The 13641-nt window shown below is 38.0% G+C and overlaps 1 protein-coding gene and 4 non-coding genes across 5 annotated transcripts in view; 1 reads left to right on the forward strand and 4 right to left on the reverse strand.

Annotated features, from left to right (window-relative positions):
• LOC149067011 (structural maintenance of chromosomes protein 5-like) overlaps nucleotides 1-13641 on the forward strand; it is a 254890-nt gene that overhangs the window by 155617 nt on the left and 85632 nt on the right. Inside the window, exons 15-16 of the mRNA XM_089252810.1 lie at nucleotides 1315-1376; nucleotides 5105-5177. Of these exons, the coding sequence (XP_089108936.1) occupies nucleotides 1315-1376; nucleotides 5105-5177 (135 nt within the window). The remainder of the gene's footprint in view (nucleotides 1-1314; nucleotides 1377-5104; nucleotides 5178-13641) is intronic.
• On the reverse strand, nucleotides 11497-11570 carry TRNAT-GGU (transfer RNA threonine (anticodon GGU)). The gene has a single exon. It is a non-coding gene; the product is annotated as a tRNA-Thr (tRNA).
• Nucleotides 11777-11850, reverse strand: TRNAT-GGU (transfer RNA threonine (anticodon GGU)). The gene has a single exon. It is a non-coding gene; the product is annotated as a tRNA-Thr (tRNA).
• On the reverse strand, nucleotides 12056-12129 carry TRNAT-GGU (transfer RNA threonine (anticodon GGU)). Its single transcript has one exon. It is a non-coding gene; the product is annotated as a tRNA-Thr (tRNA).
• TRNAT-GGU (transfer RNA threonine (anticodon GGU)) lies at nucleotides 12335-12408 on the reverse strand. The gene has a single exon. It is a non-coding gene; the product is annotated as a tRNA-Thr (tRNA).

The following is a 13641-nucleotide window of genomic DNA, read 5'->3' on the forward strand; positions in this document are numbered from 1 at the left end:
TTAGTACTAGGAGCATGTGCTCATTTTACATAACTTCTGTGAGATACCTTTTTTATATTAATGTCCTACCTTTCCCAAACATGTTGTTGGAGAGAATGAAACGTTTGCACTCCCTCTCGTGCATTGCTGGGATGGTACATTACTCCCTCACGTATTGCTGGGATGTTGCTCAACATTGTATCACCAACAGAACTATTAATTATGTGTGATGAATGGGTTGCACTACAATGCAAATAATTACAAGAAGTGAAATCAGTTCAGAGAATAGATTGATATTGGGCAGACATATTCAAACTTTATAACCTTGAAAGCAGATATTTTTTACAATTGCTCCAGGGAGCAAAAATCATAGTTTTTATGAATGGTATCATACATACACCATCGTTTTTGGGCACCCCCCCCCCCCAGAGTCAAACGTGGAGTCGACTGATCTAATGTATATATGAATTGACATCATCATTGTGCCCCCCCCCCCAGACTTCCAAGTCAATCTCCGCCTATGCTCTTGTGTAAGTGAAAGTGAATAAATTTATATGCTTCTTTTAAAAAAATATCGTATAATGTGGCTCTGATCACAGTATTCATAAGTTCTACCGGATCATCTTCATCCACTGTTACGAAAGCTATGGGCTTTAAAAAAAACACCTCTGAACGGCAGATAAATAAAAAATTATTACTATTATTCTCCAGCGCATTGCGTCTCTCTCCCTTCGTAGCTTTGAGTAGACTGAAGCGTGCATGCGCTAGTTGCTCTTGGCCTCCATAAAAATTATCCAATGAGCATCTACTTGATGACTTATCGTATGGACACTTTCAAGAACAATCGGTAACTTAAAATTTAGTACAAACTTAATCACTTACAGCGTGTAAACAGGCCTTTAACGAAGTTTGACTGTAGTTACAAAAGATTTATTGTTATATAGGTTATATTGTTATGTATCATTATATAAAATTTTCACTGTATTATGAATTCATGAGCAAAAAAAATTCTTTACGTTCATCAAAATTATGAGAAGCAATGTGAGTAACATTTTTTGGACATCAATAATAAATTAATTCATCTCATTAAGTCAAACATAAAAAACAAATAGCCTTCAAGAATGGAATTGGGTAATCAGATGACATTTTGTAAAAACTCCATGTTGTGTGCTTCATGCAGAAAATATCAAACTTATTTGCTATTATTTTCATTTTTTACAGAAAAGATGATGAAAAAGGGTCATAATTTATTCAATCTAAAAGTAAATTACCATGAGTTTTGATAAAATTTCTCAATTTTCTGAATTTTAAATTTTGTTCATCTTTGTTTTGCAGTACATGTTGCATCGGTCAAAGTATGGTAATAGAAATGTTTCCTGTAACACTAGAGTAATCAAGTAAGTATGTGTTTTACTAATGTAAAAAAAAATGCTGTTGGGGAAGAAAATATAGTGCATCTATGTCTTTATTCTTTTCCATAATTTTTCAACTTCAGATATTTTGACATTGTCAAATATTCCTGTGTATAGAAAAGATGTGGAATTGGTAATTTTTCTATTACAGTTAGACTTGCTTATAACAAACATGATAAAACAAAGTTTCATATGTAATTGAGGCTTACAAGGCCTCCTTATATTGTTTACCTACGTTATTTTGACATGCATGTATGATATGTTGCGAGATCATGACATGCATGTAAGATTTTAATCATGAACGATAATTATTATTTATATACATGTTACAGACATTCCTATACGTCTTTCGTCCACCGCATCGTCAATCCTTCTCCTCGTCCACCCTGCGCACGCGCGACTACACACAGTCACCAACTCGATCCCAGCATGTGGCACCATCTTTCCGACAATCGGCCATCCTGCAAATCTTCCATCCTGGAAGATCTGTTTTTACGGAACATCCACTTCATCATGCACTCAGCACAGCTGACGATTATCGATGGTACGTCATAATCAATGATCTCATCGTATGCGTCTTTCACCTTGACTTTCATCATCAGTCTGTCGAGATTTTCGACACTCTGACCGCGTCTTCAAGTCCTGAAACTGATATCCCTTGATCGCGATCAAAACAGCAGCATGACATTTATCTGCGATCTTCCGTCTTGAGTTGAACGTCTTCCTCTTTTCGTCTGTCACTTCATCCATCTGTTTCTTAGCCATCCATCTTATCAAATCCTCAGTCAAGAGTGTTTCAACTCTCAGTTGCATTTCACCCATGCACCTTGATACAGTTCTGTCAATGGCTTGATGTAACAAATCTTTCAATGCCTTCATCTCTTCCTCTTTCTCCCGTTGTAGGAGATTCTTCTGCGCCGTCAACAAAGCCTCTTTCTCTTTCAAATTCAGCTTTCAGTTCCATCTCTTTTTCATTCAGTCTTAAAATCAGCTCCATTTGGTGTCTTTTCGTCATCTCAGACAGTTCTTGTTTCAGGTGTTCAATGACACTCTTGTCCTCAATCTGCTTCTGTCTCTCCTCTAATTTTTCTTTAATGTACTTGTTGCCACTATACCCCACGTCGCCTTCGTTTTCATTCACCGCAGCTGTCAACAGAGCACAATTTGTTGGTGCTGACGATTCTGCTTCAGTCTTATCGCCGTCTGTTAAGCAAGCGTTTTTTCCCTCACTCACTAGCGTTGGTTGGTCGTCTTGTAAACACACGATTTGAGCCTATTTTACTGAATTTTCGGCGTCATCACGTAAACCACTAACTTCAATGCCTCTCTCAGTGAAGGAGATATTGATTTTACATATCACATCCATCCCGGCAAGAGCCCCCATATTTGTGAGATTTTAATCATGATCTATAATTATTATTATTCATATACAGTTACAGACATTCCTATACGTCTTTCGTCCACAGCGTCGTCAATCCTTCTCCTCGTCCACCCTGCGCACACGCACCCACAGACAGTCACCAACTCAATCCCGGCATGTGGCGCCATCTTTCCCACATGCATGTAAGATATACAGCCAAATCCTGGTATAAAAAATGCCAAGGAACCAGACGAATCACTTCGTTAAAACGAAATTTTGTTATAAAGGAATTCCAGGTTACCTAGCATTGTTCCTATGTAAACTTATTTGGGGGATTAGAAAAGTGTTCGTTAAAACAAGATTTTTGCTATAACGGTATTCGTTAAAACGGGATTAGACTATATTGAGTTTTTTTGTCTGTTATTTTGATTCTACTGCTGATCAAAGAACAAATGTGTTCTTGTATTCCTAAAAGTCACTTCTTTTCCCTTCATTGTAGCTATTAAGATATTTAAATTATTGAATGATTGAACTTAACAATAAATCATGGCGTGAAAATTTCAATTCAACTTAGCCAACCTATAAATTCAGCTTGCTACTGCAGAAAAATTTGTATGAAAATACTTAACCAATCTTACTTAGGATTAACTTATGTTTGTATTAGTTAAATCAAATTCCTACAGACTACTTATCCTAATCTACTTATCCAACAATGACCCATCCTAAGTCAAAGTTGCATACAACCAGATTTCCTGGACGAGGTGTGGTGGTACAAATCACACAGAGACAAGTAAACCAACCTCAACAGATTTCTATGAATAGCAATTAAATTTATTATTCAACTGTAACAGAATTATTAACTTCTCCCATAATGTTAAAACAAAAAAAATCCATTCAATAGTCACACAGTTGCTGCCAGATGAGTCCAGTAATTATTTCAGAGTAACAGTTGGCATTAGATAGCACACCATAGTGGAACAGTAACAACAAAGTTTCAGGGACCACAACTGACAGACCAGACAAGACCCGGGTTCTTTCCCTTCCGGGATGTAAATCCTCTACCCGTGTGGGTTGGGTTGTTCTGGGGAGAGGAGGCCAAAACTGTCATCAGAGAAGCAGAGTGGTCTTGGAGGAGACAGATCGCCCAATAGTGGTATAGTACCATTAAAGCGAGGACAACAGGTGGGCATGATCGGACAATCGTGTCGACCCACTAAGAAACTCAATGACAGCTACTGGTAGGGAATTCAGAATCTCAGATGACAGAGACAGATTGACATATTAGAACAGGTAAAAGTATACAGCCCAGCTGGGTTTTGTGCCTAGTACAATTGTAAGAGGATTCTATGTATAGGTCATTTCAGGTGAACATGACAGGCTAAGCAAGCAACTTTCCTACCTGGACAACAAGAATGGTAGTGAAGATGGAGGTGGGAGCAAGATGTGAGGAGGAACATCGGCTCGTGCTCTGTTTGTGCCTGAAACTATACCTGTGGCATGGCCATCTTAAAAAACTATTTTTAGTGCACGCCATCTTCAGTTTAGCTGATTTACATATTCACACACACAGGTTGATTTTTCAGAATTTCACAAAAATACTATGGCAACTATGACAACAAAATAATGAATTGGCTAGGATAGGATCTCTCATTTCACTATGGCTATCAACAATTGGTGATTGTGGGGTCATCCAAAAAGGGTAAGAAATTACTTTATGAAACAAATTGTATATAAACAGACAAAAACATAAATTCAAATCTATAAACATGTGCTGATTATATATAGGGATTGGAAGTTGATCCCATCCCACAGGGAGTTCTAGTAATGTTACAACGTAACAGAAAAATCAGTCACATAATGGCATCTATACAAAACTTTTGTGGTCTTTCAGCAAAATATCATTCCAAGTGTTTGTTTATTTTCACTTTTGTTATGTATGTGTATTTTTTACTTTTTATTTATTCATTTTTTTAGTGATAAGGCAGTGATTCATTTTGCTACTGTGAAAATAATTTCTTAATGAAAGAAAGTGATAATGATCATCTCTTTCAAATACTTTAAGTTGTTTGTCTCTATCTTTAACAGCTTTTTTAAAATATTTTTTTCACAACATGTCCAGACTTCTGGACCCACCTGATATATTTTGGGCTCATAAGGTGAATAGCAGTTTATTTTACCAAACCACTAAGTTTTTAAGATGACATTAGGCTGCTTCTGTGTTGAAAAATATAATAAAGCATAATACATCATGGAATGTAAAAAATATATTGTGCATGTTTTGCTCACTAATGAAATTAATTTTTTTTTAATTTGCATCATGATACAAGTAACAAATTCATTTGCAATTTTATAGTCCAAAAGGTATTCTCAGTGGTGTTGCAAGCTCTTCAGAACGAGAGAAGAATATTGTCATCCAGAAAATTGAGGTATTTGTGTCGTTCACAATCTATTGGGAAAAAGTGGTGTCTAATAGATTATTTACTTTGTGTTTTTTTTTTTTTTTTTCAAATGTTTCTTTCACATCAGAATGACAACAATCTAGCTGTTGTCATTAATTACAAGAAGTGAACCCTTCCCCATTATTATGTTTAGATTTCATCTAGCATTTGGAGCATCTAGCATTACCATTTGGAGTCTAATGGGACATGTAGTAATGATGTAGCTGTGTTTCTGGTTTATCTAATGTAACTTTTTTTTAGATTTTCAACAATTAGGCTATGAAATGAATGTATGGACTAAAAAATATGGAGGAATATTTGTCATCACTTAACAAAGGCGTAACAAAGTGTTTTCTCTCAAGCATAAGGTAACAAAGTTAATAGCTTAGGGGCTGTTCAAGTATTACATAAGCAAATTTGTAGCCAATTTTGAACCCCCCCCCCCCTCGTCAGCAAAATGTCGTCATCAGCTCTGCCCCTCTGAATCCTAACTCATATTTTCATAAAGGGTGGTTGATGACGTAAGCATTATCCAAACCCCCCCCCCCCCCTGTCATCAAAAGTCAGCAAATCGGAACCCCCCCCCCACCATCGATGATGACTTTATACTTGAACGGCCCCTTAACAACAATTGAAATGAGGAACTTTCCATTTCAATATACATTGGCTTTATGAGTCATCCCCAAAAAAGTGTACAAACTGTTTCCCAGATTTTGTAATTTTTTTTTTTAAATTTCAGAGCACTCTGGTGGTAATTTTTTTTTCTTCCAGTTGTTCATTTAATTCTCTGTCATGCAGTGTTTCTTAATTTGTTTCAGATGGTATCTAATGTTTTTAAAAAATCATTGTGTGTTTGTAGCAAAAGGTCAAAATCTGGCTGTCCCAACTTCAAAAAAGTGTTTCAAAACAGAGACTTGGTGCAAACCTGGAATTTTTTTTCAGAAAACTTGGAGTCACATTTTATACATGTGCCATAGATGAGTAAAACTGACAATAAAATTTTGACAAAATTTTTTTTTTCTTACAAAAAACTTTTTTGTTTGTGTCCCGAAATTTTGCCCATTTTAAAATGCCCACTCTGTTACTGTTATTTGGGAAATATATTTTTATACCAGATTAAATCTGATAACACTTTTGAGCTCATTGAAAGTTTTACTTTCAATGCTAGATCAACAATTTTGGATTCGACTTTTGCAAAATGACTTAATATTCATTTTGTCTTTAGTACCAGATTCTTTTCTGACAGATGTCCACTCTGTTCCATCATTATCATAAATAATCATCATAATTAAATTTTTTTTCCATCTATATCAGCATCTAGTGATACCACCACTTGGTTAAAACCAAACAACATTGGATGTAACTTTCAACGAAAATGGAAAAAAAGACCCCAGAAACAGTTGCCTAGAGAAAAATTCCCTGCGATACCATAACCTTGCATTGTCCCTTACCAATCGATACTGGTGTCCCCTTGTAAAAGCAGTTGATTGGCGGTGTACTAAAAGTTCATGGTCCATCTCATCCATCCCGTTGAAAATTTTGAACACTTTGATCATATCTCCTCGACACCTGTGCTCATCAAATTTAAACATATTTAAAAAATGAAGTATCTCTTCATAACTCAATCCCTTTGTGCCAATAAGGACATGCCTAGCTCTTCTCTGCACCCCTTCAACCAAGTCTATGTCCCTCTGTAGGTATGGTCTCCAAAACCTTAAAGCATACTCCAGTCCAGGACAAACTAAGCCTCAAAAAAACGAAAGAATGACTTTAGGAGAACGCGAAGAGACCTTTTTGAAAATCAAACCAAACATTCTATTCGTTTTTTTGACCATTGCTGAACAATGATCCGAAAACCTAAGCTACTTGTCAATGAGAATTCTTCCCAAATCGGTGACACACACATTGTGTCTGGGATAGTGACACCATTCAACTCATTAGAGAAACATTTGTTGTTTGAACCAAAGTGAGCGACCATGCACTTTTCAACGCTAAACATCATGCTTCATTCATTTGCCCATGCTGCAATCCTGTTTAAGTTGCTCTGGAGCAACTCCCTATCGCTTTGATTCCTGATTATCCCCATTAGCTTCACGCCATCTGCAAATTTGCTAGCAATCCCATCGATACCCTGATCGAGTTTATCGATAAAAAGTGAAAAAAGTATGGGGCCAAGTACACTTCCTTGAGAAACTCCACTTGTGATGTCTGTCCAACCAGAGAATTCCCCGTTTACCATAACTCATTGCGAGCTATCTTTTAATCATGATTTTATCCAATTCGGCAAGTTGCCTCCTATCCCAATCTCATGTAAACGCCTCAAGAGTTTACCATGTTAGACCTGATCAAATGCCTTTTGGAAATCAAGATAAACAACATCTACATTCTTGCCATTACTCAAAGCCTTTGTCACGTGATCATTAAAGCAAAGGAGGTTGGTTACAGATGACTTCCCCTTCCTGAACCTATGCCGATTATCCGCCAATATATTATTCTCTACTACCCTTCTTAAATATTGGAACAACATTAGCAAGTTTCCAATCCCTTGGGACGATACCCTCAGCAACACTACTCCTGTATATCTGTGCGACTGGCCCCAACAATTCATTAGCACATTCCCTGAGGACTTTGGGATAGATATCTTCTGGTGCTTTGCTTGCACATACATTTTTTAGATGATTCAGGACCTCCACGTCTTCTACACTCATATTCATAAATTAAGGATAATTCAGAATCACACGGACATCGAAATCTAAAGTAAAAATTTCACCTGTAGAATTATCACACACATCTGTAAGAATGATATGCAAATTTCAGGAAGCCACCAGATGATGCCGATAGTACGTCACAATGACGAGAGTGTAAGAGGGGGGGGGGTGTATAAGGAATGGTGGCAAAGAAGTAAAATTGTTCACAAGTGTTCTGTAAGGCACTCAGTGCCATAAGCGAATAGTTATGACGCAGAGGACGCATGTGGATGATTTTTTACGTGGTAGAATTATCGGCCGCCTGGAATGTGGGCGTACTCAGATGGAAGTATCCGAGGAACTTGGAATTGCCCAAAGTGTCATCTCTAGGCTTTGGCAACGATTCCAAGATAATCGCAGGCCTGTCAGATGTGTTCTGCTCACGGCAACTCACTGTCGACAGCGATTAGCCTGGAGTAGAGAACATGCAATATGGACATCGTCACAGTGGGCTTGTGTGATGTTTTCTGACGAGTCCAGGTTTAGCTTGCAGTCTGATTCACGTCTGACTTTCATATGGAGAACGCCAGGTACCCGTTACCATCAAGACAACATCATTGAACGACACCGTTACGGTGGTGCAGCATTGCTCGTTTGGGGTGGAATTATACTGGGTTCCAGAACAGACCTGCATCTTCAAACCGGAACCATGAAAGCCCAAATTTGTCGGGACATCATTCTGGAACATCATGTACGTTTGTTTAGGGGTGCCATGGGCGCAGAATTTGTGTTTATGGATGACAACGGCCGTCCTCACCGAGCAAACATGGTAAACGAATGCCTTGAATCTGAGGATATAACCCATATGGAATGGCCAGCATTCTCACCTGACTTGAATCCGATAGAGCATGTGTGGGACATGCTTGGCCGACGAGTTGCAGCCTGTCAACCACCTCCTACATTTGTACCGGAACTTCGGAGAGCATTGCTTGCTGAGTGGAGTGATCTTCCCCAAGATCAGATCGATAATTTGATACTCAGCATGCCTAGGCGTTGTACGGACTGTATTTCGTCGCATGGGAGACATACAATGTATTTACCATCATACCAACCATGTAATAGTAAGTTTTTGTAAAGGAGATATTTTTTACAATTGCTCCAGGGAGCAAAAATCGTAGTTTTTATGAATGTTATCATACATACACCATCATTTTTGTTCTTTATCTTTTGTTTAATAAATGGGCTTTATGAATAAGTAACGTTTGTTTTGTTTCTGAACCTTTATTTGAGGGAGCTGGCATTATCCTTAATTTATGGACATGAGTGTACTTGATATCGTTGAGGGTTTTATTACTCCATGCAACAACCGTAAATCGAATATCATTATCTCCATTAAAAACTGACGCGAAAAAGTCATCGAAAGCAATACACATGCCTACATTGCTCTCTAGCCTAGACCCTCCTATCGAGAGGGGGCCAACTGTGCCCTTACATCCATTATTGACATATCGAAAAAATGATTTTGGGTCAGAGCCAATGTTATCTGCCAACCTAGATTCAACTTCTTTTTTACTATCCCTTATTGCTTTCTTCAACGTTCTTCCTTTATCAGTAAACAATGATAGGTCACCTCGTCCACTTTTATACTCTCTGAATGCTCTTTTCTTCTCAAGATAAAGGTTACACACGTTATCCATAGAGGGAGCTATGTACAAACACGCTTTTTCCGAACAAAGGGTATAATGTGAGATAGATGGCTTTTCTCAGCTCGAGATATCAAGGAAACAGTTATTTTCCGGATATTTTTGTTGAGGTGAACTCGGAAAGAAAAGTCATCACGTCTCCACTGGGACTTGAACCCAGGCCTCTTGCATACCGGACAAGCATGCTACCATCTACAGCACTGGAGACATGACCCTGCCTTCCTTATTTCACGCACTGTGGTGTGAGATGTGTGGCACCGGTATGCAAGAGGGCCTGGGTTCAAGTCCCGGGGGAGACATCATGACTTCTCTTTCCGAGTTCACCTCAGCAAAATATCCGGAAAATAACTGTTTCCTTGAAAGGGTATAACATCGTGCAAAACAGAGTACAAATTCGCACTAAATTCTTCCCATTGACCTACCACCCCTACTGATTCCAACCAGTCTTTGAAAACTTCCGCTAACCTTCCTCTCAAAGCACAAAAGTTACGGTGAAATCTGGCGATACTATGATCACTGGAAGAAAACTCTTCCCCCACCGAAACATGTTCAACAAGATCCTCAGAACTAGTAAGAACTAAATTCAAAATAGCAGTACCCTTAGTGGTTTCTGATACATGCTGATACAAAAAAATTTTGAGCACCAAATTAAGAAAGCCTCTTTCATACTGATCTCTAGATGAAAGGTTCTCCCAATCAATACCTGGCTATAAGATCCAGATACTCCACAACCATCATAGTTTCTAAAAAATCGTTCTTATTACCCAAGCTCTTCACATTAATTAGCACACATTTTAATTTGCTCAGTGATTTAGTGTCAATCTAGAAGCTATCCAAGTCAGAGGTGGGTAATTCCCCGTCAGTACTGTTGTGGACATGTGTTTTTTGAATTTCCTCATAGCATGGATGTTTTTCAGGTCTCATAGAGGAGCCTCTGGGATACTTTTCATATTGTGTGTATAATTCTTGAAAAAATATAAGTGTATTTAAAATAATTGTGATTTCTTGCTATAAGTCAAACATTTCTGTCCACTCTGTTACGAGAAGCATTTTTGCAGTTCACAGGCAAAAAAATTAAAAGCACTTTTAACCAAAATGTTAAATTATAAGTTCTCAACCCATTGTCTGCCAGAAATGAAAAAAATTAATTTTAAGTAGTTGAAAAAAATGTAAAAAATAAATTTTTCTATGTGCTATTTCGAAAAAATCATGAAAAAATATCAAAACGACAGAAAAAAAGTTGAAATTTTTTTAAACTTTTTTTTCAGCTTATATGTAAGAAATAAGTCTATTTCATTATTTTAAGGAATAAAAACAGCAGAAGTAATATTTATTTTTTTACAGCGATATTTGTTTTCGTGACAAAATCCATCATTTTCAGTCATAAAATCCAAAAAATAAAATATTACAAAATAAAAGTGAAAAATATTTATGGAAGATTATTATTGGGTATAACTTGAGATCAATTTTCAATCTAAATTTCCAATTTGAATTTCTCATCTCAAAAATGTAGAATGTACACTTTTTTTTTGGGAATGACCCTTATGCATTAAAGTATATCAAAATCATATTTCATAGTCAAGGAAACAGTTATTTTCCGGATATTATGCTGAGGTGAGCTCGGAAGAAAAGTCATCACGTCTCTGCCGGGACTCGAACCCAGGCCCTCTTGCATACCGGGCAAGCATGCTACCATCTACACCACTGGAGACACATGAATCTGCCTTCCAAATTTCACGCACTGTGTCGTGAGGCGCTGAAGTAGAGGCATTAGTAGCCTCTCTTAACTTCAGGAAATGGCCCCCGGGTGGGACGGTTTAGAGAGATATAGATGGCTTTTTTCTCAGCCAGAGATATCAAGGAAACAGTTATTTTCCGGATATTATGCTGAGGTGAGCTCGGAAAGAAAAGTCATTACGTCTCCGCCGGGACTCGAACCCAGGCCCTCTTGCATACCGGGCAAGCATGCTACCATCTACACCACTGGAGACACATGAATCTGCCTTCCAAATTTCACGCACTGTGTCGTGAGGCGCTGAAGTAGAGGCATTAGTAGCCTCTCTTAACTTCAGGAAATGGCCCCCGGGTGGGACGGTTTAGAGAGATATAGATGGCTTTTTTCTCAGCCAGAGATATCAAGGAAACAGTTATTTTTTCGGATATTATGCTGAGGTGAGCTCGGAAAGAAAAGTCATCACGTCTCCGCCGGGACTCGAACCCAGGCCCTCTTGCATACCGGGCAAGCATGCTACCATCTACACCACTGGAGACACATGAATCTGCCTTCCAAATTTCACGCACTGTGTCGTGAGGCGCTGAAGTAGAGGCATTAGTAGCCTCTCTTAACTTCAGGAAATGGCCCCCGGGTGGGACGGTTTAGAGAGATATAGATGGCTTTTTTCTCAGCCAGAGATATCAAGGAAACAGTTATTTTCCGGATATTATGCTGAGGTGAGCTCAGAAAGAAAAGTCATCACGTCTCCGCCGGGACTCGAACCCAGGCCCTCTTGCATACCGGGCAAGCATGCTACCATCTACACCACTGGAGACACATGAATCTGCCTTCCAAATTTCACGCACTGTGTCGTGAGGCGCTGAAGTAGAGGCATTAGTAGCCTCTCTTAACTTCAGGAAATGGCCCCCGGGTGGGACGGTTTAGAGAGATATAGATGGCTTTTTTCTCAGCCAGAGATATCAAGGAAACAGTTATTTTCCGGATATTATGCTGAGGTGAGCTCGGAAAGAAAAGTCATCACGTCTCCGCCGGGACTCGAACCCAGGCCCTCTTGCATACCGGGCAAGCATGCTACCATCTACACCACTGGAGACACATGAATCTGCCTTCCAAATTTCACGCACTGTGTCGTGAGGCGCTGAAGTAGAGGCATTAGTAGCCTCTCTTAACTTCAGAAGTTAAGAGAGGCTACTAATGCCTCTACTTCAGCGCCTCACGACACAGTGCGTGAAATGTGGTTCCTTGATATGTCTGGCTGAGAAAAAAGCCATCTATATTTCATAGTGTTTATCCAGTTTTTATGGGATCATTTTTCTTGTCCCTTTTGACCCCAAGGTCCAGAGACAAAAGGTTTATAAAATTGATCATTACTGCAAAAGCAACTGAAATTATTTGTTTTGAATATTTTTATCATGTAACAAAAATTTGTATGTTTGTCAATAAAACAAAAATTTAAATTTAAATTTGTTTATTTCCCTTTGAAAAAATCAAAAACTGAAATTTGTCCCATTCCCCCCCCCCCCCCACTTTCTCCCATGTATAAAGTGAAATCAGTTGAATGGAATCAAAAGATAATCGCATCGATGGAATGTTTGGCAAAATGCAATCCATTTCATGAAGGTCCTTTAATGTGCACATTTATAACATGGAAATCTGTTTAAAACAATATAATTTCAGTCTTGACATTCTGTGTTTCATACAGGTTACACTATAGAAAATTTATTTTCTGTTTTTGTGTGTATGTACTCAATACAAATCTATAATTTTATACCAATCTCTGCCAAATTTTCCGTATATACCAAATAAGAGCCAGAGTGGGAGCATATATGCCCACAGTTAAAAATAAATGTAAAATTCAGTTTCCTTTGTGACTAAGGTGAGAAAACCCAGGTATAGTGTCTGGTTTTATCGTTAGTTATAATAATAATTGTATTGTAACAGTTTTTACAGACCTTATGACTTACAAGTGTCTTCTTTACTTGAGAGCAGTGTTTACCAATACTTGTCCAGATGTGTGATTCATGCATCAAAATTCAATTTTACTACTCAGAATTTTGTTGAAGAGTAAAAATGCTCCTTTTCAAATTTTAGGTAAATACTTTTTGAATAATTATTTCTCACAGATTAAAAAAATAAGTATTTTTTTACAAAAATACCTTCTCCCCCTTAAAATTTTTTAGAGGAGTGAAATTACTCTTCAAAATTATATTTTCGGATAACACTGCTTGAGAGTAATTCAAGTTACTAGCAGAGCCATACTGTGGGCTGTAACAGTTTGAGGGCAGATGAACATCCAAGGTTTAAATTTTAGCACTCTACATCTATGG

The sequence above is a fragment of the Pholcus phalangioides genome, unplaced genomic scaffold, assembly GCF_987345545.1.
Source record: "Pholcus phalangioides strain wild (caught in Gottingen) unplaced genomic scaffold, Ppha-v1.0 ptg000031l_1, whole genome shotgun sequence".
NCBI lineage: Eukaryota > Metazoa > Arthropoda > Arachnida > Araneae > Pholcidae > Pholcus > Pholcus phalangioides.